General features: G+C 32.2%; 1 protein-coding gene and 1 long non-coding RNA gene across 4 annotated transcripts; one reads left to right on the plus strand and one right to left on the minus strand.

Annotated features, from left to right (window-relative positions):
• Window positions 1-431: 431 nt before the first annotated feature.
• LOC114390379 lies at window positions 432-5,250 on the minus strand. 3 transcript variants are annotated; one of them, XR_003661893.1, is made up of 5 exons: window positions 5,232-5,250; window positions 2,874-3,036; window positions 2,561-2,786; window positions 2,032-2,130; window positions 432-760 (listed from the first exon to the last, which is right to left on the minus strand). It is a non-coding gene; the product is annotated as an uncharacterized LOC114390379 (long non-coding RNA). The 3 variants fall into 3 exon arrangements; XR_003661894.1 differs by lacking the exon at window positions 5,232-5,250 and having other exon boundaries at window positions 2,032-2,117; window positions 2,874-3,166; XR_003661892.1 differs by lacking the exon at window positions 5,232-5,250 and having other exon boundaries at window positions 2,874-3,166.
• Window positions 5,251-12,046: 6,796 nt separating this feature from the next.
• LOC114390563 (myosin-binding protein 7-like) lies at window positions 12,047-16,228 on the plus strand. Its single transcript, XM_028351332.1, has 3 exons — window positions 12,047-13,218; window positions 13,547-14,793; window positions 15,803-16,228. Exons 1-3 carry the CDS (start codon window positions 12,567-12,569, stop codon window positions 15,860-15,862), a joined length of 1,959 nt encoding a protein of 652 aa, XP_028207133.1. The 5' UTR covers window positions 12,047-12,566; the 3' UTR covers window positions 15,863-16,228.
• Window positions 16,229-23,441: the final 7,213 nt, after the last annotated feature.

Consider the following 23,441-nt stretch of genomic DNA (forward strand, 5'->3'; position numbering starts at 1 on the left):
CTCGTTTGAAAAATACACCAGATCTAATTTCTAAAATACAAACCTATTAAAAAATAATATCATTGGGTCAAGTCTAGTAGATTGAGACGAATCATACATACTCTTGAAGTTAAATTTCTTATTATATGCTTTTGGAAAATATTAAATTTATTTATTTTTAATAATTTTTATCTCTTAAAATTTTAATATAGTTAATACGATATGAGTTTGAAAGAGAGTATTGAGTAATTTGGACATTCTTTGTTTTTTTTAACAAGATATCCTCACAGTTAGAAACTATAAGACTAAATCTCAATCATCTATCAATTGTGTAGAGCTCGTATTGTGTAGAGCTCGTTAGTGGATATTCTTTGTTATTCTTATAGATTATAAATTATAGATGATATTTTATACTTAGATTAAATGAATGTAAGAATCTTTAATATCACTGCTAGAAAAAGAGCGTTCTACATCGATGGAATTGGCATTTTTACGACGGTGGACGCGTGTCTTTAAATCTGATGTTGTTGTAGAGGGTGGATGTTTCTACATCGATCGTAAAAGGACCGTCTTAGAAACGCGTCACAAACAAAGTCATGCCTACAACAACACTGATGTAGAAAGCACTGCTTTCTTCATTGTTGTTGGCTTAAGCGCAACCTTGTTTGTCATGTGTTCTACGACGGTCATTTTACGACTGATGTAATTTGTCACATGTTCTACAACAGTCCTTTTACAACCAATGTAGAAAGCTTTGCTAAGCACCAGATGATATCACCACCTGTGATGTTTACAATACAAACAGAATAGCATAAAAACTACTACAATGCAATGATAAAACACATAATAGTTTTCAAGGTTCTAAAAACCCTCCTATGGGAAATGCAACAGAAAGACAAGTATCAATCTTCTAAATTTCTAAGGAAGTGAGGAAGGAAACTAGTAAATCAATACAAGGATAAAACTGCATAATAGTTTTCAAGGTTCAAAGTGTCAATATACACAATGCAATGAATTGATCTCTAATGCTTCGTAACAATAAAAACCATATTGATGAGTCTAGCTAAATGAACGATGTGACAGTTTTATATTTTCACCCAAATTCTTCTCAGATAATTTGACGCAAGAATCTAATGACAACAAAAATGGTATTGACACAGCAGCATAAAAAATGGAATGAACATGTGTTGAGAAGAAAACATATATGAAAACAACTAACCTCCCTAATATCATCAATAGTGTGCGACCTCAGTGAACAACTTATTTAATACATATCACAAAGTTCATTCTCTATTGTTCAAATCTGAAGGCAAAGACAATATTGCTTACAAGGTTTCCTTTGCCAAACTTCTTTCCACACATATAAAAAAGTGATAAATGCAATCAAAGTTGTCATTTTTTTAAAATCCAAGTTATAAAAAATTGTAGGTCGTGCCTAGTTTATTTTTTTTATTGATAAATGTTAATTGTTAGTATGATTAATTTTTTTTATTAGATCATGCCTTGTGTATTCTATTTAAAATAAAAAAGTTATACGCTACTTTATTTTATTTTTCTCTACTTTTTGCTCTTGCAAATGAGTTGTGTATATGAAATATGACTTGTCATCTTTTTCGTATTCCTCGTCTACAACTTGGATTATGAGGATGTTTAGATAAAAAAATTTTCATAAGTACTTCTAGAAAAAAAATGAAAAAATAAAAAATTCTCCGTAATCTAAAATTTACTTAAACATAAGTTAAAAATAAGTTTTTTAGAAACTAATATGATTTTTTTTACAAATTGATTTATATGTAAGTTAATTTTAGTTTTGTTTTTATCGTTCTTATAAGTGTCTCTGAGAAGTATATCCAAACATACCCTAAATCGATAACATTTTTATTCTAGGCCAATTTAGGAATTTCCAAAACAAATTATAGAGCTTAAAGGGCCAAATACGAGGTTTACGTAAAACCATTTACGTGTGGATTATTATTTGTAAAGTTTGTATTGTTGGTTGGTCGTGGCCCAAGGACTTCAACAAATATAAAAAAGGAAGGGAGCATTTGTTACCTAGTTGTTATTGTGCAGATTCTTCATGTCCAGAAGGTGTTCTTTTTTTTAATAGCATGGGAAAACCCCCAGAAAACAACTAAAACCTGCGCCAAAACACTGTAGACATTATATTAGCCATAACAATTGTATAGTGATAAATGCATAAAATGTAAAGCAATCAATGACACATAAACATATTCATAATATTGAATCACAAACATGAAGTAGGAATTCCTGCAAATCCAATCCATTTCCGTTGTTTTCAGCTATAGTTACCCCCACAACCTAAGAGACCATTTCATGAATTTAAACCCATGACTTACAAAAAAGGCCATAAGGCAGCAACTTTACTGTTGTGCCAAAATTATTTATATGTATATATGAACTCCAAGGTCTAATTATTTCATTTTACCACCAATCTGAACTAGTACTAGTAAACAATCCAGCAATGCCTTTAATGGATTAAATGAGCCCGATTCATAACTCAATTACAAAAAAAAAAAAAAGAACAGATTTTAAAAGAATTTTAAATATGTATGTATAGTACCCTTCCTTGTCCTCCCCATGCAACAAGAACTTCATCCCAAGGTTGTGTATCTGTTTTTTTCCTCTTGTAGTTTCCTCTGGTCCATGCAACAAGAGCATCTCCAGGTTGTCTATCTATTTTTTTCCAAATAAAATATGGCCAAACAGTTAGTGGTGAATTAATTATTTTGTATTGTACCTCTTTAATTTCTTCCTCGGTGATTCTGCCATCTGCATCTTTATCAACCCTGCATTCCAAATCCAAATTAATATAAGTCATCTCAAGGGTGATATATACTTACTGAGAATCCAAATTAACCAAAACAATGAATTACATGTCAAAGAATGTTTTGAGCCTAGTATCAAAGCTCTGGTCAGAAATATGATCCCAGAATTCCTTCTACTGGATCTTGTTAATGGAACCCCCCTGAATACCTCTCTGCCTAGCAAGAGTATCAAAAAGCTTTTCTGCAAAAGCCTCAGACTCCTTGTTCAACCCTACAATCAAATCAAATCCAGTGATATGCAGACACAGAATTCAGAAACTAGTCTATATTTACATTCCTATCAATCATTTGAAGCAAGATGGGTGGGGTTTGGTACCTAAGCATTGGTCAAATAAAGCTAAGATAAAAAAGATATTATACAATATATATGAGGGGCAATTGGCTTCCTGCGCCATCACTTCTACCTACACCTCCCTAATTTTTAATGTCTCAATGTTACCCTTCTTCCTTTAGGTGGTGTGGGTTGTTTCTGTACAGTGTCTGCCACTAGGGGTGGGTAAGCGGGCCGACCCGTCCCGCGTAAGGTCCGCCAGCATAAGCTCGCATTGGCAGCGGACCGGGCCAATCCGCCCCCGCTTCTTACACGGACCAAATAAATTGGTCCGCCCCCGTCCCGCGGACCCCGCAGGTCAAATGGGCCGGTCCGCAGGTCTAGCTTTAAAAGAATTTCAATTTTAATAAAAATACAATATAATCAAATTAAGTTCAATACAAATGTAAATAAATTCTCAATAATTAGTCAATTACATCAATAAAATAAATAAATCATACAAAAACTCAATTCATCATGTTTATAACGTGCAGATCAAGAGTTTCGTGGTTCATTCCCTTATCCCATGATTTTATCATATAATAATAGACAAGTGAAGTGTGATGGGTGTAGTAAGTTTGTGAAAACAAAAGTATCTTTGCGACAGAATTGAGAAAAGAGGCATAGAATTTAAGAGTTCAACAACAATGAATCAACCCCAACAAAAATAGGATAAAAACAAATTCTAGAGAAAGAAGACTTTGCGTGGTGGTGCGGTGGTGGGCCGAGGCTGTGCTGCTATGGTGTGTCGCGTGACTGCGTGAGTGTTAGTCGTGTTTTGTCTTCTTTGTAAGGGAAAGAGTCGTATGACATGCGAGTGTGCGTGACTACGTGGTGGAGAAAAAGTGTTCTTAGTATGCTACAATGATAACTACTAAATATGATATGAGCTATTTTTTATAAAAAAAAATATATTGAAATATATTTTAAAATATTTATTTAACAATTATTTTTGGCTTAAATGATAAGAATTGATATTTTTATTATTTATGACTTGGAGATATGAAAATGATAGATTAAAAGAGAAAAAGATCGAAAAAATATCAAAAAGGAAGATTTTTTATCACTTATCTTTTTTATAATAAAAATATATTAAAATATCTTTAAAAATATTTATTTAACAATTATTTTTGACTTAAATGATAAGAATTGATATTTTTATTATTTATGACTTGCATATATGAAAAGGATAGATTAAAAGAGAAAAAGATCAAAAAAATATCAAAAAAGAAGATTTTTATTATTTATCACTTATCTTTATTTATATTAATCTTTTATTTTTCTTATCTTATCTTTTTTATCTTTATCATCTTTTAATTTAAATCTTTTATTTTTATCTAATATATATTTCTTTATCTATTATTTTAAAAGAAAAGAAGTAAAAAAGAGAAAATCAAATCTAATATAATTGGGTCAGGGTCACACAAATCAAAACCTAATACGGGCTGCGGGCAACCCGCGGACCCCGCGGGCCAAACCCGCATAGTCCACGGGTTAAGCGGGGCTGGCCCAAAAATATGACACAACCATGGACCGTTTAAAAATATTGGTCCGTAACCCGCGCGGACCGCGGGTCCCGCGGACCAGTCCATGGACTTGGGCCCGTTTACCCACCCCTATCTGCCACCTTATGTTCTGCATTGATGTGAGGATAGCAGAATTCGATAATCCACCATCTTTACTCATATTCAATGCCTCATTATTCATATCCATATCTAAGGATATATATGTTCATTGCTTCAGCAATCTTTTGACCAGATAGTTCTTCCTTCTCAAACTCATTTAGGACCATCTAACAACATATTCATCTAGAACCACAACCTAAGCTTAAAAAACTTCATACTTCAATTCCTAGTCCATATGGAAACTTAAAAGAAAAATGTTTTATGAAAAAATGTACCCTTTTATTTTAAGAATGAACTATCAATTTGATCATCGAAGTATTAACCTCTCCCCTACTTATTCCCTCAAGTAATGTAAATTAGAAGTCTCTCTATCATTTTTCCACATCTGAATCAGAAAACACAGTTCATTAACAAACTTTTAATCTTTATTTTTAACCAATCAAAGTTGAGGCTGAGATTCTGAAATAGAACCTGATTCTTTGGTTTGATCTGCAGCTTCAGCTTGTTCAGACTAATCACATACCTTTGCTTCTTCACTTGCATGTTCATGCGAGGCCGTTGAAGAAAACCCAAATCTCGAAGTCAATGATGAATTCAGAAAATTGGTTTGAAGCGGAATCAACTAGAACATAACAAAACACACATAGACTTAACGAGAATTTCTATCTAAAACTAAATTTGCTCAACACAGAATGTAAGGGGAAAGTGGAGAAATTCTAAAATTGACAGAATAATTCTTAGAAAAAAATCATAACAGGATAAACTAAACTCACAGATGGCATAAAAATGCCAAAACTGTATAGTTTTCAATAAACCCTAAAACCCTAGAAAACCCTCCGCTACTAAAAATACCAAAAAATCAAATTTTGATCGCATTTTCGAAGTGCGGTTACCTTGTTGAGAGATGGGTGAAAGAAGGAATGGAAGTTATTGGACAGGGTGGTGGAGAAAGGTTGGGAATTTCGTGAAACAGAGAAAAGGGTGAAGCATCGAGAAAGGATGGCAAAGGAATGATGGGTCTACAAGTGTGAGGGTATGGTGGGTCGACCAGTGGAAGCTAGGTAATGGAGGATACACTCAGGGTATGGTCAGCGTGTAAAATTATACATATATTGATCTAAACATGCAAATCAATTAAATGGCATATTCAGATCAAACAACGGAAATTAAAAATATTACGAGCGTACCTTCAGCCATTGCAAATTGAACGGGAAGCGACGCACACACGAACCTGAAAGACAGTTTTATTCTTCCAGACCCTTACTCACTCTGAATAGATGGTGTATTTTTTCTGAATAGAGAAGTGGGTTTGGTGATACAAAACTGAGAGCACCTCATCCTATTTATAGAGTCTGTCCATCACAGAGCTCTCAACTTGTTATCAGAACGTGAGATAAGAAGTTATCAGTACGTGAGATAAAGGATGAGTACGTGATTTGTTACTGAAGGTGGTTGCAAATATATTGCAAAGATATGGGTTGAATGTGGATGGAAAATGGACTAGATTCAAAATAACTAAATGTTCCAAAATAATAAAATGTAGAAAGAACGTGCAACGTGAACGTAACGTGCACTTCCAACACAGTGCGCAAAGTGGGAGGGTATGAAGAAAAGAAGGCAGACGGACGCGGTGAGGATACGGCGCAGAGTAGTGAGCAGTCACAAATTAGAAGGAAAAGTCTATTATATATAGTTCAAAATTAAAGACGGGTTTTACACTAACCCCGTTGTTGTCTCTAGCATGCTTCAAAGACAGTGTCAACCAGACACGTCTTTGTTTCTTTTCACCTAATGATTGAAGACGAGTTACTATAGCACCGTCTTTGTATAACTAATTATATTTACAAAAATGTCATCGCCTTATTTTTAAAACGGCTTTTCTATGATCGTCGTAAAAAGTGTGACGTAAAAAAGATTCTTTTTAATAGTGTATATTGAGTATATTTTAAATTAAAAATTTTATAATTAATAATGAGTATTAAGAAATTCTAAATGTTAAAAAGAATATGAGATACAACAATCATCATAAGGGAATTGATCCATGTAAAACCATTGAGTTTTAGGTTAACACAATCTTCTTCCTTTATTTTAACTTGCTCAAACACTATAGACAAAGTTTAGAAGAATACGAGATATTGATCAAAATTAAGATAATCCGAAATATAATCTAAAACTATTTCAAAAATATGTTAGGTTCGATTGTAAAAACTTTTGCACTCATCAAATTTGCTTTTGGATTACAATGTGGGATAAAAGGGATACAAGGTGGAGATGGAAGCTATGAACCGCATTTACCTTTCTTCTAGCAATGTTCCAGGAAATATATGGAAACAAATATGGACGGTCGAACACTTTACCTAAATGCAAGCACTTTTCTTGGAGAGCCTGCAATAAGGCCCTTTCAATGAAGAAAAACCTATTCATTAAAGGGTTAGGATGGACCCCTGGTGCCCAAGATGTGGGAATTATTTAGAAACAGTCACACACACACTACTCTCGTGTGAGAAGGTTAAAAGAATTTGGTTTGCCTCACCTCTATCCATTAGAAATTGAGGTGGAGGAGTAGTCCCAATTTGTTTCTTGGCTTAATAACTTCATGTAGTTCTCTGATGGTAATAATTTTGTCATTGTGTACGTTTGAGATCCTTTGTAATATTTGGAGTAGTAGGGACATGCAGATCTTACAAACACAAGCAAACAACAGTCCCACAACTTCTTGCCAGAGCTATCTCAATGCATTCAACCAACAACATCTCAGTCCAATGTGGAACCTTGGAAGCTGCCAATAGATAACACTTAAAAAACAAATTTTGACATCTCAGTTCAAGTTGGAAAGGGCACAGGGATGGGGGCCATCTTTTTTTTCTTTTGGGAACTGTCATGGGCAGGTACTAGTAGCAACTACTTTGTGAATCACCAATGTTTTGCTCCGAAAATTGCAAAAGTGATGGCTTTCAAATGGACTATTCGGCTAGCTCAAGAGCTCTCTCTCCAAAACATCATTTTTGAGACTGATTGCCAAGAATTCTCTCTAGCTTGGAAGGAAGGAAGTGTGGATAGATGTACGTACTTTGATGATATTCTTCAAGATTATAAGTATCTCTTGGGATATAGAAGCAATTCAACCCTTGTTTATACTAGAAGGACGAGATACATTGTTGCAAACCATCTAGGTAGGATTGCGTTTTCTTATGCAAATTTAGTCTATATTGAGGATTTTCCCTCATAAATTATCTCTTTTGTAGCCCATGAGCAGAGGAGTGTTACCGCCTCTAGTTCCTTTTCTTAATTTATCATAGTCTTAACTTAAAAAAAAAGGGGATATGTTCATGTTTACAAACCATACTCGAAACTTCACAAGTTCAAGGTAATAAAAAAAAAATCCACATGGCATAGCTGCATTGCACGTGCTTGAGAGCATAGGGCCAAGACTAAGCCATATAATAATAACAAAAGCATAAAATATAATCCTTACAAAATTTTAATACTTTTTGATGAGAATCATGAAACTGGTCAAATACAATTTATTTTTATTGTAATTTTGGCCCAAATTGTCTAGAAGGCCCATGTCTATTTTTATCTTTTTGTTCAGATACACTATAAGTATTTGTTTTTGTTTTCAATAAAGAAACTTTTGGCATTTTCATAAAATTGGGTGAGAGTTTCTCTCTGGGTTCCTTGTTGAACCAATTATCAGACTTATCAAGGTAATCCTTGTGGCGTCTACCCTGACTTATCTTCCTTCATTGGAAGTGGCGTCTATCCTGACTTATCTTCCTTCACCGGAAGTGGCGTCTACCCGGAAACTGGCCAAATACAGTCTAAAGGCCCAAGTGGAGAAGGACGAAGGCCCAAGTGGAGAAGGACAAAGCCCCCGAGTGGAGAAGGATGAAGGCCCAAGTGGATAAGGATGAAGGCCCAGAGGCAGAGACACTATCAAGACTATTAATTGTTGCTGAAGGCCCAAACTAATTTGAAGGCCCAAGCTAAATAAGTTTTTAGTTATAATTTATTTTTATTGTAATTTTGGCCCAAACTGTCTAGAAGGCCCATGTCTATTTTTATTTTTTTGTTCAGATACACTATAAGTATTTGTTTTTGTTTTCAATAAAGAAACTTTTGGCATTTTCATAAAATTGGGTGAGAGTTTCTCTCTGGGTTCCTTGTTGAACCAATTATCAGACTTATCAAGGTAATCCTTGTGGCGTCTACCCTGACTTATCTTCCTTCACTGGAAGTGGCGTCTATCCTGACTTATCTTCCTTCACCGGAAGTGGCGTCTACCCGGACTTATCTTCCTTCACTGGAAGTGGCGTCAACCAAAAACTCTACAGCCTGTATCAAGCGATCCGCCCCGTAAGATTCACATCATCTGGTATCAGAGCTTCGGCTCTTGATACAGGTTCTATCCTATCCTATCCTATTATTTTTCTTTGTAATTTTTCCAGGTTCGTGTTTTGTCCTTGTTCTGTTATTTGTTTTCTTGTTTGCGTCTTGTTGCGTTCTTGTTTGTGTCTTTGTTTCGTTCTTGTTCTTGTCACGTTTGTGTTCTTGTTGTTATTCTTGTTTCTAGTGTCTTTCAGACTTTGTGTCATAAAAAAAAAATTGTTTGGGTTCTGTTTCAAGTAAAAAAAATTAGTTGCAGAAATTTTGAAAAAAAAAAGAAGAAAAGAAGAAAGAGAAAAAAGAGAAAGTGGGTGTTTGATCTTTGAACATGAAATTGAGGAAGTTAGAGGCTTTTTTTGGCAGAAAATCATGTACCAAATCCCCTTATCTAGATTCTCATTTGAATTCTGAGCATTTTGATATAATGTGGGCCTCAAACGGACAACCGTAGCAAAAGTTATGAGCATTTGAAGTTTACTTGTCATATCTGTTATCTTATATGCTATCCTATCTATTATCTTATCTGTTATCCAAATTAAATCTAATTTGTTATCCAAATCTGATCTGTTATCCAAATCAAATCAAATCAAAATTTGTTATCCAAATCAGGTTTGTTATCCAAATCAAATCAAGTCTAATCTGTTATCCAAATCAAATCCAATCTGCTATCCAAATCAAGTCTAATCTGTTATCCAAATCAAATCTAAATCCAAATCAAGTCTAATCAGTTAACCAAAATCAAATCTGATTTGTTATCCAAATTAAATCTGCTACACAGTCTGTGATAATTAAACTGTCTTTCTTGTTATATACCTTGTGTGTCTAATTTGATTCATCCAGGAACTTAAGAGGGAGTGAGTGGTAAAAGGCAAGAGTGAAAACATCACACAAAAGCCTATATTGAGAGCATCAAACACGAGTGAACTACCATCAAAGAGAGAAACACGTGAGTAGAGTGTGGTGAGGTCCTGAATTTTTTTTAATTTACTGCAAAATTCTTTGTTCCTTAATCATGGCAAGAGCTGGTGACAATGGTGGTGTATATCATCAATTGGACGAATCTCAACGCTTATTTCTGGATGCGTGGACTACACAAATGAAACGTTTGTTGAACCGTAACAAAGAAGAGCCCTACAGACGAATAGCCGAATCTTCCTCATTTACTCTTAAACCTCTATCCCCTAGAGAAGTGTGTGATGACCAAATCAGAATGGGAGAAAAGAGAGAACAAGAGAAAGAAAATAGTGAGGCACCACAAAGGAATATGAAAAAGAAGAGTGATACACCCGAGGAAAAGAGTGATACACATAAGAGAGAGAGTGATACACAAGAGAGAAAATTTAATTATTTTGCAGAGGCGAGTGAAGTGAGGAAAGTGTTACTTGCTCATGAACCACTCAATCTACAGTATTGCAAAGACAGTAAAATTTCTACTGAAAATTCTAATGAGTTTACTATTTCAATTTCTCCTAGTGTTCAACCATTATTGCAGGAATTTAAAAATGTCTTTCCTAAGGAGATTCCTCATGGACTACCACCTTCAAGAGGCATAGAACATCAAGTTGATCTCCTCCCCAGAGCTTCATTGCCTAACAGGCCAACTTACAAAAGCAATCCCCAAGAGACTCAACGTAAGGATGCACATGCCAAAGTTGAGTATGTGAAAAGATTGTATGACCAAGTGAAGGTGCAAATTACAAAGAAGAATGAAAACTATGCCAAGCAAGCCAACAAAAAAAGGAAGGAAGTGGTACTTGAACCCGATGATGATCCTGGACATTTGAGGACAAATGTTTTCCAAGAAGGAGGGAATGATGAGAATCATGAAACTGGCCAAATACAGTCTAAAGGCCCAAGTGGAGAAGGACGAAGGCCCAAGTGGAGAAGGACAAAGCCCCCGAGTGGAGAAGGATGAAGGCCCAAGTGGAGAAGGATGAAGGCCCAGAGTCAAAGACACTATCAAGACTATTAATTGTTGATGAAGGCCTAAACTAATTTGAAGGCCCAAGTTAAATAAGTTTTTAGTTATAATTTATTTTTATTGTAATTTTGGCCCAAACTGTCTAGAAGGCCCATGTCTATTTTTATCTTTTTGTTCAGATACACTATAAGTATTTGTTTTTGTTTTCAATAAAGAAACTTTTGGCATTTTCATAAAATTGGGTGAGAGTTTCTCTCTGGGTTCCTTGTTGAACCAATTATCAGACTAGGTAATCCTTGTGGCGTCTACCCTGACTTATCTTCCTTCACTAGAAGTGACGTCTATCCTGACTTATCTTCCTTCACCGGAAGTGGCGTCTACCCGGACTTATCTTCCTTCACTGGAAGTGGCGTCAACCAAAAACTCTACAGCCTGTATCAAGCGATCCGCCCCGTAAGGTTCAGGTCACTTTTTTATTCTAGTAAAATTAAAATGTATCATTTTTTATTTAAACATAACTTCAGATAAATCTAAACTTGATAATTTTTTATATTTATCATATATATAATCAATGATAATTTTTTATATTTATTATATATATAATTAATGGAAATATGATGTTTTTAACCTCGATTATTTCTATAATCAATATAAAATGTGACATTTTTTATATAGGTTAAACATACAATAGATATAAAAAAAATTAAGAATATCTGAAAAAAAAAAATACATATAACAGATATAAAAAAAATTAAGAATATCTGAAAAAAAAATACATATAACAGATATAAAAAAAATTAAGAATATCTGAAAAAAAAGTATTTTAATTTTATAAGAACAAATTTTTTTATAGAGATGAAGTACCAACATTTTAATGAAACCCACGTGGCAAGTTTGGAAGTGTCCGCAAACGACGTCGTTGCTTTCCTCTGGTCACGTTCTAACTTTCCCTGCTAGTTTGTCCCACACACAATGAAGAAATCGGATGCAACTTTGGTGGTTGCAATAATAAACTATTTTAGGAAGCTTTAAAACCTGCCAATCTCATAATTCTTCCCTCGATCAATCATCAATATTCATTATTATTCTCCTTGATTCCTTTCTGGTTTTTTCATTTCTTTTATCTTTTAATATTTTGTTTTTAAATCATATCCCTGAAAGTACACTTTTCAAATCCCAACTCTCTAAGCAATTTTTCTCTAAGAATAGGAAGAAGAAAAATAACAAAAGGGTTGGGCTGAAATTGTGGTTTGGGTTGGTGGTTTCTCCAAACCATGATCTTGGGTTTCTTGTGTGTGTTTGCATTTTTCTTCAGGTTGTTCTACCACCTGCTTTGATGTGAACCCTTTTTGTCAACACACCTTTATTGTCTCATGGATGCATTAAATTTAGGATTTTGGGATAAGGGTCGGTGAAAATTTCTGATTTTGCTTGGTGGCTGTTGTGTGTTATGTTATGTGTTATGTGATGGTCTTTCTTTCTGAGCACTTCAGAGGCAGATGGCTTCACAGGAGACTCACTCTTGGACGTTGGGAGGACTTATTGGTGCCTTTATTGACCTTGTTTTAGCTTATTTCTTGTTGTGTGGATCAGCTTTTGCTTTCTTTGTGTCCAAATGGTTTAGGTTTTTAGGATTTTGTTTGCCTTGTCCCTGCAAGGGGACTTTTGGGTTTAGGAGTAGCCGTTTCTGTGTGCATAGATTGATGTTCCAATGGCCTTCAAGGAAGATATGTTCCATTCAAGTTATGGCGGTTAAGAGATTCCCTTTTGATCTGGTTCGGGTTAAGGATCATTCACGCAGTGCTAATGATAGAGTGGCTGCTGAGAGAACACATGATAATAGGGTTGTTGAGTTGGAAGATGAGGCATCTTGCAGTTCATGTTCAGCACCGCGTTTGCTTCCCTTTGTTGATAGGGAAAACGTGTATGATGCTAAGGGGAAGAGAGTCATGAGTATGAAACGAAGGTCTGGAGTTCGGCGCCGGAGGAGGGCTAGTTATGATTGTACGAAAGTCTCTTCAGCTGTTCCTTCTGAAAATCTGCAATCTGATGTTGTCCTCACTCCTTGTTCGCCTTGTGATGGCAGTATAATTAGAGATAAAACCAGTGCAGGCATAAGTCCTACCTCGGGGAAAGGAGTTAGTGTAGATGGTAAGTGAGAAATTTCCCACATGATTATTGTTCATTTGATGGTTTAAGTTAAACAGTTTAAGTTACATGTTGTTAATGGGAATTTGTAGTCTTCTAATGTATGCTATGCTAGCTCCCATATGCTAGTGTATTTATGATTCTTTGCAACCTACCAAGTCACATCTTGTGATTATAATGATGAATGATATTCCTAGGATTTCTAAAGGGTAACAAGTTGAATTATATTCTTGTTGAACTCCTATTATATATATATATATATATTAAATTTTAATTGTTGTATACATACTATGGTTTTTGACTTGCTGTAGTTTGCAATCCTTTTATTTAGATGCCGAAGTTGATCAAGCTGACCATGATTTGGATGAAAAGACCTGTCATAGTTATGAATTTAGTGGATCAATGGTTGATAGTCCAGGACAGGACAAATATTTATTGTCATTGGAACACTACATAAATAATGTGTGTGACCATGTCCAAATTGTTGGTAATGGAGAGGATCGTATCAAGATGTTAGAAAATGCACTTGAAGAAGAGAAAGCTGCCTATGCTGCACTTTACCTTGAGCTAGAGAAGGAGAGAGCTGCAGCTGCTACTGCTGCTGATGAAACCATGGCTATGATATCACGCCTGCAGGAGGAGAAGGCGTCAATGGAATTGGAAATGAGGCAATACCTGAGGATGATAGAAGAAAGAGTTGCTTATGATGAAGAAGAGATGGATATTCTGCAAGAGATCCTTATAAGAAGGGAAAGGGAGAACCACTTTTTGGAAAAGGAACTTGCAACTTACAGGCAGATGGATTCAAAAGGTAGTGACCAATCATATGGCAAGGCAAAGGTGCAACATGATCAATGGGGACAAAAGCCTCCAATTTCGGTTGGAACATATGAAAATCGAAGCACCATATCATTTGTTAAGAAAGATGAAATAAAAGATATTTCTTCTAATTATATGGTTGCTCAGACTTGCATCAATATGAAAGACGGACAAGAGCTGGAGAAAAACACAGAATGTAAGGATCAAGTGCATAACAACCTGCATAGCTCCTTTTATGATACTGATCTGGATGTTTTTGATGTCCATGTCATTAATGACAACATAAAACTAAAGGAAGAGGAAAATGAAAAGTTAAGTAGCTCTTCATTGAGTACTGTTACAAATGAACTCACAAATAGATATCTTGAATTTGGAAGTCAAACAGTACAGAGCAGTGATGTATTAAGCAATCGTCGAAGGACAGATAAGCCAGAAAATGGTAATAGTGTTGATGGCCCCACGAGTCAGTTATCCATGTTCTCAAACACAAGACGCAAAACTTTGTCTTTAGATTCTGGAAGGGATTCTTCCAGTGCAGTTGAAAATGAGAAGTTAAAGATTGGCAATGAGATTGAAATTCTCGGAGAAAGGTTGAGGATGCTAAAACATGAAAAGGAAAAATTGTCTTTCTTTGCAGAGAACGGAGAAAGTGAAAAGGGCCAGCTGAAGCTTCTGGAGGAGATAGCAAACCATCTCCAAAGGATTAAACAGACAAGAAACCCTGTGCGTGGGGCTTCCTTACCCCCTTCCTCATCTAAGGTATAACTTGTTATGTACCACTGCTTGAATTTTTAACTAGACCAAATTAGTCTTTAGAAGAATGTGTGTGAAACAGTTCTTTAGTTATTGTGTTTGTCATTCTTTCTAGCATATAATGGTTCATTATGCTTCTGTCATATGAGACAAATGACAAAAATTGGCTTGAATTTGACATGACTCTGCAAATACAAGTTCGGAATATGGACAGAACAAGGTAGTGAATTGTCACCTGTTGTGGTAGATCTTATTTGGATTGTAGAGCTTTATAGTTTAAAGCTCAAATTCTCATATTTGATGATGAAGGGTTTCATGATTGTAGAGTAAATTCAATGTAAGCTTGAGGAGTTTAACAATTTGATAAATAAAAAATACTTAATTATGGTAATCAAAAGAACTTTGGTTTTACTCTGTGTATTGTCGATGTTGTATTAAATATATCTTCATGTAGTTTTAAACCAAGCCACATTATCGATGTGATGTCTGAGAACCATTTCAAATTCCTATTACCTAGGAACATTATCAAGATGGGTTCATGAGAGATTATTAGAAAGTTGCTGATTCAATTTGTTTTCAGTGGAGTCGCCCTTGCACTTCTCAACTAAGTAGCTTTATGTCTCAACAACTTTCTTCAATTTCTGTTTGTCATCAAGTGTATCTGTGATTCTTACCAAGCACAATGCTCTTCCACTTCCAGTTCACTCTTTCACAAATCACCCCTCTACCAAAAAGCATAGTCAGAACTCATGAAGGTCCAACTCAAATGCTGTGCTTACTCCCCAATTAGAATATTTTGTTTGCTATGATGTTTTCTTGTACATCATCATTTCTTATCCATAAACATATTATGGTTGGTGCTAGTTTTAACATCAGATTCTTCGATTCTTGGTACATTTCTTGTATGTCATTGTTGTTTAGCTGAGAACACTGTACTTTTATGTGTATTGTGACTGTTCATAATGCAACCATATTGATGACCAATGCAATGCTAATTATACCCTTTCCTTTTCAGGTGAGCTTGAGGAAAAGACGCTGCCAAAGTGTGACAATGGAGACATGTGAAAGCAGCTAAATCATGTAAAGTCAAACGTTTGAGTGTCACGAAATTTGTGCCTAAGGCAACTTGTAAATGGCAACCACTTCTGGTAGCTACTAGAATTTAGCCGTACTTGTTTTACCTTGCTTGTTGTATGGTTTTTTAGTATGTAAATAAACCTTTATCATATTCCTCTAGGCTAAATATGTATTTAAAATAAAAGTATTATTTTGAAGCCTATGCCAGGTGTAGGTATCTTTTGTCCCTCCTTGTGTTGTGTTTTTGCCTTAGGATATGTGGTTCAAATTATGGAATGTTAACTGTATATATCATTTTTTTTCTTGTTCTTTTAATTTAAGGTATCATGGTCTATAGAGGATTGAGAACAGCTTATGGATGTAACTATTGCTTTCACTTCTTTATGCAATAATAATGATTGTGTAGTATTAATGATTACGTGCTTGTGTGTGTGATTTTGTTATTAGAAAATGATGCTTGTAGTATTTAAATGTAAGGCTGACTAAGGGCATAAAAAGTAGAGAGACCATTGTTATTATTATATTCTCTAGATGAAGATGATGTACAAATAAAATATTAAAAAAAAATTCTCGAGATGATAGTGTTCTTTATCGGATTGTGACTATGCATTTAGAGGCTGACGCCTCCGGGGTATGATTACTTATTAGATTAGTCATGTTATAGGTAAATTAGAATTTTGTTCTTTTGTCTATATTTTAGGTTTTAATTTGGTAATCTTAAATTTTAAAAAATTTACTTTAATCTCTTTATGGTTTTGGATGGAGTAATTCACGGGGAAAAATCAATTTTTTAAGAAATTTAAAATAATTTATAATAAAATAACTTGTTTAGACAAAATATTTGATAGGAATTAAAATTTTGGTATTTTATGATTGATTTTGATTAACTAAAACATTGGAATTTGAAAATAAACTAACAGTGAAGTCAAATGATCAAAAGTGGAATTTGTGTATATTTATAAAAACATCTACCTATATATTTACTCCCATATCACTTTCATCCGTTTAGGCTCAGTAATTCACAACAGTTTGTTGTGTAGTTATTGAATTGTGACGTGATATGCCCTGGAGTCATTTTCGTGTCCCCGTGTGGTCTCGCACTGTTTTATATTACAATATTCTAATTTTGTCGCATACCCAACAAGACCTTAGGTGACAAAATTAATATACAATATGGTTCGTGAAAAGATTGACTTGTGTGTTGTGTCCCTGATTTGCTGGTTGCTAGGATACCACAAATTGCATAGATTGGAGATGGAGGTTCTTTCTATGGTTGGACACTTGGACGGGGTTGTTTTATGAAAAAAATTATTAGGTGGTCTATAATTATCATCTTATTTATAATTTTGATCAATAGTGTTAGACAGATAATCAAAGATATATACATTAATAATCTAACAAAAATTAATGGTGTTATTCCTTAATTTAATGGATCTTGTTTAATAAGAATTTAATAAATCTTATGAAATTTAAATCTTCTTTGATCAATTTAAATAATTAAATTATTTACATGTCACATGTTTATTAGTTAAGAATTATGAATGATCTGGTGGTTTTAAATCAACTAATAATTTCTTCATCTTGTCAGGGATATTTTGATGTCTAAATTATTAGAAATGTTGGCAGAATAATATTCAAGTTGATATGGACCCTAATGAAAATTCAATTTGTTGTAATTTTTTTATGATGGTATTACTAAAGTTAGAATCTATTATAATTTCATACAAACTATCCAGATCTCTTTCATTAGGCTAATTCAAATGTGTTATCTAGTCTAATTATTTTAATCACTAATTATATATAATTACTGTGTTGTCAAGCTTTTATGATTAACTAGACTTTGAACCCTTGCATTGCACGGGTTATTTTAAATTATATATATATATATATATATATATATATATATAAAATTTTATATTTATTTATTTATTTATAAATAAAAACCATAGTTTTTAAATATTTTATACTATGTTAAATATAATTATATTATTAATGAGAAAGTTGATTAATTATATTTTTAATTGAGTTAATTTTATCTTAAAAATTGAGTATATTAATTTTTTTTGTAATTTTTTATTCATTCAAGTAATAATGGTGATGCAATATCTTTTGAAAAATAAATATACATAAATAAAATTATCCATTTTAAAGATTTTTTGTAGTGAAACAAATATATAAATATTAAAATTGAAAAATAATATTAATTTTTAATGAACACATGTTCTCTTTAAACTTATTAAGTCGGTTGAATTTCACTATAATTTATTTTTTCTTCAAGTAATAATATTAATGCAATATCAATATGAAACATAGAAATTAAAGAATAATAAATAATATATATATAATGTATAATATTTATTTAAATTTGAGTGTACATTTATGATAAAATTTAAATATTTTTTAAATTCGTTGAAATGGTATGAATTCTATTAAATAGATATGGTCTTAATTATTTTTAAAACTATGATTTTACTTATTTTGAATATATTAGTTTTGTGTAATATTTTTAAAGTTTTGAATTTTGAATTAATTAACCTCACTATGGCGTAATATAAATTGAATAATCTCAGTTTAATAATAATAATACTAATAATAATAATAATAATAATAATAATAATTATTATTATTATTATTATTATTATTATTATTATTATTATTTTCACTTAGTTTTAGTTTTATTTTTATTGCTTAGTAACTTTTTTCAAAAGTTATTTATAAAAATAATTATATGTTTCTAACTTTAAATATTATTGTTTACATATTTATTAACTTATTAAAAATGTCACCAATTATTTATATTTATTATTAATCTTTAATATGTTATTAACTGTTACATTCCATTATTTCTTTGTAATAATAATTATATTATTACATATGTTAGTTATTTCAAATTAATGGTATTTAATTGATATTTATTATCATTTATGGTGTAAATGTATAAGGATATTAATTTATAGCTATTATTATTATTATTATTATTATTATTATTATTGTATAATATTTATTATCAATTTAATTATTTAAATTATTTATTGTAAGTTTTATCATATATTTTAAAACTAAAAATATTATTATTAACTTGATTGTGTTAATGATAATTATTAAATTATTTACCGATAACATGTATTTTAAAGAAAATAAATTATCCATTGATAGTTAAAAATTATAATTCATATCATTCGACAATTGATTTGAGTAGAAAAAATAAAAATTTGTAATGGAGTTATTCAAAATATGATTGATAAAAAAATAAAAAATTCCACAATAATAGAATCTCTTCATGTCTTTCCACCCCCACATAGATCAAAGTAGATAAACGGGAATTAATTCTAATTCCCACATGATGAAAAAAAGTAAAATGTCTCAGAAAAAAAATGCTCCTATTTGACCACTATACATTGCTAACATCAGGAAATAAAATAATTTGGATTCTCAAGTAACCGGATGAGCCGCTAACGTAGATAAGGTAGTGATAAATCCCGTCAATAAAATGAGTCCTAGAGAGAGTCCATCTATTCCAAAGCTCCAGTAAAAGTCAAAACAATTGATCCATTTATAATTTTTTGTAAATTGGATTAGTGGATCAATGAGTTAGAACTGATAACAAAATACATAGGTTGTTATAAGGAGATTAATTAAACATATACAAATACTAAACCATTTAATTACCTTATTTCCTTTATGGGGAAATAAGAAAATTAAGGAACCCCCGATTATTGGCAAAATAGAATGTAAAAGTAAAATTTCTAATACAATAGTTATAGAAGAAAAAATATAAAGCATATATAAAAAAAAAACATGAACAATAATAATAATAATTAAAACTGATAATAACATAACTCTAAAATGGAGAAGAAGAAAAAAGACAGAAATGATTCTTGCAAAGAAAAAAATAATAATGAAAGACAAAGAGAAAGATAATTCATGTAAGAACTTTATAATAAAAGTATGATATTGATTCAAATGTTTATTCAATTTCACAAAAATTATTTAAAGAAACAATTAGACCTAAAATAAAAATAAAAATATAAAAAAGGCTAAAAATAAAAATTTGAGTGTTAAAGAATATTATACTTAATAGTAAATTTTAATCAATGAATATAAATATTATTAATTTTAAAAACAATTTCATTATTATAAAATCTAAATAATAGTAAATTTTTATAAAGAACCAAGTGAAAAAATGTAGAAGAGATTTCTAGTGATTTAGGAAGAAAATTCCAAGTTGAAACAACAAGAGGTTTGGCCAATGAATTTAAGCTAAAATATTTTTACAAGAGATTTACTCTCTAGTAATCGATTACCAGAGGATGTAATCGATTACCAGTGGCCAAAACACTTCCTAAAACGTTTTTTAAAATGATTTTGAATATTCTAGAAAGCATGTAATCGATTACATGAGAATTATAATCAATTACCAGCAGCTGAAAATATTTACAACAGTCATTAGAAATTTGAATTCAAAACTTACAATGTGTAATCGATTATACATGTATGATAATCGATTACCAGCCGTTACAAAACATTTTAATTCAAATTTTAAAGCCTGTAATCGATTACACAAGTCATGTAATTGATTACCAGATGAGCTTTTCAAAAAATATTTTCAAGAGTCACATCTGTCCAAAAGGTTTTTGAATGGCCATCAAAGGTCTATTTATATGTGACTTGGAACACGAATTTGCTTATAGTTTTTCAGAACAAAAATGTCTTATCCTCTCAAAAGCAAAATTATCTTATCCTCTTAAAAATTCCTTGGCCAATACACTTGCAATTCAATAAGGAATTATTTTGAGTGCTTCATTGTTCAATCTATCTCTTCATCTTATTTCTGAAAAGGGATTAAGAGACCAAGGGTCTCTTGTTGTAAAGAAATCTGAACACAAAGGGAAAGGTTGTCCTTGTGTGGTTCAGAACTTGTAAAGGACTTTTGCAAGATAGTGAAACTCTCAAGCGGGTTGCTTGGAGACTGGACGTAGGCACAAGGGTGTGGCCGAACCAGTATAAATCTGAGTTTTCATTTTCTCTTCCCTTAAACTCTTTTATTTATTATTGCTTATTGCTTCTATTTAGTAAGTTTAATTTGCATAATTATTTATGAATTCATTTTGAAAGGAATCTTGGGATTTGGGTTTAAATCAAAATAGAATTTTTTAATTAGGAAAAAGTTTGTGATATCTTAATTCAACCCCCCATTCTTAAGATATCTGATGCCACTTGTCTAACAAGTGGTATCAGAGCTTCATTCTTGTATAAAGTTTAGAAGCTTCAAGAATAATGGTCTCATAAAACTATTTATTTCTTGAAGGGAATTCAATAAATAGGCCTCCTATTTTCAATGGAGTGGGTTATCATTACTGAAAAACCCGTATGCAAATTTTTATATGGGCAATAGATTTAAATGTATGGGATGCAATAGAAGTAGGGCCTTATATTCCCACCATGGTTGCTGGAAATACAACAATAGAAAAGCCTAGGGAAGATTGGAGTGAGGAATAAAGAGGATTAGTACAATATAACTTAAAAGCCAAAAATATAATTACATCTGCCTTAGGAATGGATGAATACTTTAGGGTATCAAATTGTAAAAGTGCATAGGATATGTGGGATACCTTACAAGTAACACATGAAGGCAGAATAGATGTTAAAAGATCTAGGATAAACACATTAACTCATGCATATGAACTATTTAGGATGAATGCAAATGAAAGTATACAAGACATGCAAAAGAGGTCACACACATAGTAAATCATCTTGCATCTTTAGGGAAAATTTTTCCAAATGAGGATCTCATAAATAAAGTATTAAGATGTTTAAGCAGAGAATGACAACCTAAGGTAACAACTATTACTGAATCACGAGATTTATCTAACATGTCTCTTGCTACACTATTTGGAAAGTTACAGGAACACAAAATGGAACTGTTGAGATTAAATCAACACCAAGAAAATGATAAGAAAAAGAAGGGAATTGCTCTTAAAGCTTCATCTTCAATCCAAGAAGAAAGTGATAAGGAAGACTTAATTGATTTGAATGAAGATGATGAACTTAGCCATTTTGTTAAAAAGTTCAATAAGTTCCTGAGAATCAGAGGAAATCAAAGGAGACTAAACTTTAAACCTAAAAGAAGGACAGCAGATTAATCCTCTACTCCAAAATGCTTTGAATGCAAAAAGAAAAATTTTAGTGAAAAGAAGATGAAGAAGGCCTACATCACATGGGATGACAATGATATGGAATCATCTGAGGATTCAGAAAATGAAGAGATAAACTTGTGTCTAATGGGTAAAAGTTATGAAAACGATGAAGAGGTGACATCTTCAAATAACAACTTATCTATTTCTTTTGATGAATTACAAGATGCATTTTCTAATTTGCATAGAGAATCAATCAAACTTGCAAAGTTAGTTTCATCTTCTAAGAAAATAATTTCAGATTTAGAAAATGAAATTTCAAAATTAAATAAAGAATTAAATCATCTTAAAACTGAAGTTTCAATTGATAAAGTTTATGTCTCTACTATTTATGATGAAAAAGTAATATCTGATTCATGTAAATGTTGTAGCAAGTATGAAAAAGAAATTAAAGATTTGAAAAAATCACTTGCTAAATTTTCTATTGGTAAAAATAACCTAGATGTCATATTAGGAAAACAAATATGTGTCTTTGATAAGGCAGGAATAGGATATAAACCTGAAAAACAACAAAAATTTTACAAAAATTTCTTTGCTTCCACACAAAAATATAATTCTCCTTTCATCACTTGTTTTTATTGTAGAAGAAAAGAGCATGACACATCTACATGTTATTTTAAGAAAAATTGCAACAATATCAAAATAATATGGGTCCCAAAAGGATCTTTAGTTAACACTAACACACAAGGACCCAATAAAGTCTGGGTACCTAAGTCACAAACTTGATCATGTAGGTATCTTTGAAGAAGAAATGGTACATAGATAGCGGTTGTTCAAAACATATGATGGGAGATGCATCAAAGTTCACATATATCTCTCCCAAGAAAAGCGAGCATGTAACTTATGGTGACAACAACAAATGTAGAATTCTTGGAGTAGGAAAAATAGGTATGAATTCTTCAAACTCCATTGAAAATGTTCTACTTGTTGAAGGCCTTAAGCACAACTTGCTTAGTGTTAGTCAACTATGTGATAAAGGCTATCTAGTATAATTTGATTCTAAAAAATGTCTCATAGAACATAAACATGATACTAATATAAAGCATATAGGGTATAGAGTCAACAATGTTTATATGATAAACTTAAGCCATAAACTAGATAATAATCAATGTTTTCTTAGCAAAGATGATGATCCATGGCTATGTCATAAACGAATTGCTCACATAAACATGGAACACTTAAATAAATTAATTTCAAAAGATTTAGTTGTTGGTTTGCCTAAATTGAAATTTTAAAAAGATAGATTATGTGATGCATGTCAAAAGGGAAAACAAACTAGAGTTTCATTCAAATCCAAAAAGATTGTTTCAACTACTCAATCATTACAATTGTTACATATGAATTTGTTTGGTCCTTCTAGAATTATGAGTTTTGGTGGAAGCT

This window comes from Glycine soja, chromosome 16 (assembly GCF_004193775.1).
Source record: "Glycine soja cultivar W05 chromosome 16, ASM419377v2, whole genome shotgun sequence".
NCBI classification, from domain to species: Eukaryota; Viridiplantae; Streptophyta; class Magnoliopsida; order Fabales; family Fabaceae; genus Glycine; species Glycine soja.